Genomic DNA, 4,190 nt, shown 5'->3' on the forward strand with positions numbered 1-4,190 from the left:
CTTAGTTCTAGGTTGCTTCTCTCTTTGATTAGTTTCCATTCGTTGCTTCTTGTCCTGCCTTCAGGCGCTTTGGAGAATAGTTTGACTCCCTCTTCTTTGGGGCAGCCCCTGAGATACTGGAAGACTGCTATCATGTCCCCCCTCGTCCTTCTTTTCATTAAACTAGACATACCCAATTCCAGCAACCGTTCCTTATATGTTTTGATTAACTTCAATTCAGGTTTTAATTTGCTTAAATCTTTTCTACGTAGATGTGCGCGAGGTCAAGGACAATTCACCACAGCCTGCTCGCCCCGGCCGACTCGCCGTGGAACAATTCCAGGCAGAAGTTCTTTGTATTATTTATCAAAGGGTTACCAAAGCTAGTAGTCACAGGAATGATTTCCTGTGATATAAGAGATCAAATAATTCTGTCAAAAACGTAGTCAACAAAAATAAAAGGAAGTAAATGAATCCCATGGAGAGTTGGCCAAGACGAACTGGCCGTGACAAATTGGCTGTGGTGACTTGTCCCATTCCGATGTGCGTAGCTGGGTGTTTAGAAACAAGTAAGTTATAGCAATAGCGTTTAGATTTATATACCGCTTCACCGTGCTTTGCAGCCCTCTCTAAGCAGTTTGCAGAGTCGGCGTCTGTACATTCTTCTGCTATGTTTTCTGTTTCTTCTTTAGAACATAAATTGGTTTATTTGTAATATAAATACCAGCTGAGCAGAATTAGGCTGCAATACTGCATTCTAACCAGTACACAACCACGGCTCTTTTATGTTATGAAATAAATTTCCTATCACTCAATCATCTGGCTAATATATTAACCAGGGACGCACACACACACAGTTCTGATAAAAACGCTCCTGGGACACTGAATGTAATTTAAAAGTCGGAGAATTAGGAAATAGGACTTTTCCTTCTGACTGCCCTGTTTGCACATACAGCATCGGATGAGATATGGCTTCCTATTTACAAGAGATGACGGCTCTTTCTGTTGCTTTGAACATATTTCACTTAGAATAATAATAATAATAATAATAATAATAACAACAACAACAACAACAACAACAACAACAACAACAATAACAATAACAATAACAATAATAATAATAATAATAATAATAATAATAATAATAATAATAAAGTTCTGCTCAGCTGGTACTTATATTAAAAATAAACCAATTTATGTCCTAAAGAAGAAATAGAAAGCATAGCAGAAGAATGTACAGTAGGTCTTCTGTTGGGGATATGTTACAGAGATAGGCATAATCTGCCTTCCTTCCTTCCTTTTCTTTCTTCCTCCCTCCCTCCCTCCCTCCCTCCTTCCCTCCCTTTCTCCCTCCTTCCCTTCCTTCCTCCCTTCCTCCCTCCCTCCCTCCTCCCTCTTTCCCTTCCCCCTTCCTCTATTTTATTAAAGAATAGATTCTCATTTAGTTGTTGCTGCTAAATAACCATGCAATGATTCTGTTTTATTCAGTGTAATTTCTAAGAGTGTTGCTCATTGTGAACAGTTTAAGTCTGTAGTCCTTCCTTCCTCTTTCTTTGGCTTCATGTGTGATGGATGCAACTGAATTTGGCAGTTATGGAAACCAGGCACAGAAGTGGTATAGAGTGGAAATTATTGTTCCCTGTTAAAAACACCCAAGAACAACACGGATCGTTATGCCTGGTGGTGATCATTCTACCCCTTCGAAATTAGATCAAGAACCTTCACAAAATCAGGTGCTTCCTTCGGCGGGAGAGTGTAAAGGTGGGCAACTTTGGCAGAAGTGTCGTAAACGTTTCCAAGAGCATTTTTCAAATGGAAATGGTGGAAAGTCCTCTCGCTTCGCTTACCTGGTAGGCTCTGATCAAGGACTGGACTGCCAGGTGGTCTTCAACCAGCTTCTCCGCCTTACCAGGCGCTTTGGTCAGCCCGTGGCTTTGGATGAGCGATGTTTTGGTTTCGGAAAGGTCTGGCAAAGACGAAGGAAGGGGCTGTCCAGGAAGAGCCTGAGCAGTAGCATTACGGAAAAATAAATCCCAAGACTGAGAGGGTAGAGGGCAGGAGAGAGAGAGAGGAGTGAGAAACGGTTAGTTTTCCAACAATGTAGTTATTGCATTAGACCTGCCTCAACTTGGTCTTCTGAGTAAAAATATTCTAAGGTATATTTTACTAGGCCTCAAATGAATTACAGTAATGCAAAGCCAGAACTAAAGGGTTCTGTGGGAAGTCAGCCCTCTCCCCCAAGAGAAGGAAATATTAGAAGGGCAGAATATATTTCCTTGAAGGATTTTAAAAGGAGAAACCAACCCTGCCCCTGAGTCTCTCTTGTCCCAAACAGGAACAAAGTCTGCAGAAATGCAGATAATCTTGTCAGAAAGACTGGAGTCAGGAAGCTGGGATTAGAAAAAAAGATCCCTAGAGTCAACACCAAAAATCTAAGAGTCATCGGCCACAGCCCCAGGGAAGCAGGATATGACCCTTGGGACATAATAGGATTAACCCACCGCCATCAGAATACCAGAAAGGCACACTCAGACTCGGGTCAAAGTTCATGCCACAGGAACAACTCCAAACAAAAGGCTCCAGAGGGTATAAAAACCCACTCCCTACACGTGCTCTCTCCTTTTTCTGCCCTGCCCACTGGGCCACCCACCACCTCCACGGCCCGCCACAGATCACCCAGGCAGCCCAGCAGCACCATGGCGGCCACGCCCTTCGCCCATGCCCCGCAGCATCATCTGCGCACAACAGGCACAAGGGCAGACTCTTGTCCCCGCTGCCCGGCTATCATGTCCTTGGCTGCGCTGCTTCGTGTGGGCCGCGCCCAGGGCGACTCTCCTCCGGAGGGGCTGCTGGGGAGGCGGGGGCCATGGGAGGAGGCGGGGCTGGGGAAACGGTGCGTGTGCCCACAGAGAGGGCTCCGAGTGCCGCCTCTGGCACCCTTGCCATAGGTTCGCCACCACTGGCATAAGCTATGAAGTAACAGTGTTAGTTATAAAATTTTATAACTTAAAGTTTATTTAAATGTTTAGTAATAAAGGTTTTGTTTATTCACCTGGGTTCAACAATGGGCTGATATTCTCAACCAATCTAATAGCTTAGGCTATTAGTTCATCCCTGAAGCTCCAAATTATTAAAGTTTAGAAGTTAGAATGCAATGTTGCTGCGCCCCATTTGAGAAAGAACAAAGCGCAGGAACTCCTAACTTAATTAACAAACTATGTACAAATAAAGTTCCTTTCCGTCCACTCTTCTGTCTGCAGCAGATCCTGCTGCACAACAATCATACATACTAGACTTCACGAGACAAGATAACCATAATAAAATTATAATATGTATAAGAGGAACGTAAAAGCCAAATAATTGTGGAAGAAAACCTGCTGGTGTCCCCCTATTAATTTTTATTTCGGAATACATAAAGGACTTTCTCATCTGAATTTCAAATCTACGTAAACAGGGAGAACACATAGCACTGAGATGAAACAGAAGCACAAATGTCAATTTTAATATTTTTTTAAAAAAGGGGAAGTGTCCTAACGAGTCTTAAGATATATAAATCTCACCTTATGCACGCTGTTGGGGTCTTCAAGCCACGCATAATACATTTCTTCCACATAGGTCGAATTGCTCCCGCTCAAAAATGGTTCTTTGACCCCGGGGGAAACGTAAGGCCGATTTGGCCAAAACGCTGTCCTGTTTACATTCCTCTTCACGAAGGAAGAAATGCCACAACATTTCAGAGTACTAGCGAGCAACCGCAAGTGGCTCATATTTCATCGATGGGGGACTATGAAAAAGGAAAAACGGACAATACACGAGGGTTACCTTATAACAAAACACACACTGTGTTACCAATAGAAGAGAATATTTGTAGCCCAGGGTTACAACGTATGATATTAAGTGCAACTTAATGTGATTTTTAAGCCTTTGGTGAATCAGCAATAATTGGTGGGGTGGGGGGCAATATCTTTCTACCTTTACAAATACATGTTGGATAAAAGTTGGTAAAATTAACTCCCGGGGCTATTATGCACAGTATGATTTTTACTTAATTCGGTACTCAAAATAACATTTTTTTATTTATGCATGAATCTAATTTATACAGCATCCATCTCTCCACCTTAGATTCTGAAAGGTGCGCAACAGATGTTTGAGGCTAATTCATTCCCCAAAATTGTAATTGGAAGTTTTAAGGAGAAAATCATGATATTCCC

General features: G+C 42.5%; 1 protein-coding gene across 1 annotated transcript in view; it reads right to left on the reverse strand.

The window, feature by feature from the left end:
* OGDHL (oxoglutarate dehydrogenase like) overlaps positions 1-3,746 on the reverse strand; it is a 45,486-nt gene extending 41,740 nt beyond the window's left edge. Inside the window, exons 1-2 of the mRNA XM_015823023.1 lie at positions 3,540-3,746; positions 1,827-2,018 (exon numbers count right to left, since the gene is read on the reverse strand). Of these exons, the coding sequence (XP_015678509.1) occupies positions 1,827-2,018; positions 3,540-3,746 (399 nt within the window). The remainder of the gene's footprint in view (positions 1-1,826; positions 2,019-3,539) is intronic.
* Between the last annotated feature and the right edge of the window lie 444 nt (positions 3,747-4,190).

The sequence above is a fragment of the Protobothrops mucrosquamatus genome, unplaced genomic scaffold (genome assembly GCF_001527695.2).
Source record: "Protobothrops mucrosquamatus isolate PMUCROS unplaced genomic scaffold, P.Mucros_1.0 scaffold1744, whole genome shotgun sequence".
Classification (NCBI taxonomy): domain Eukaryota; kingdom Metazoa; phylum Chordata; class Lepidosauria; order Squamata; family Viperidae; genus Protobothrops; species Protobothrops mucrosquamatus.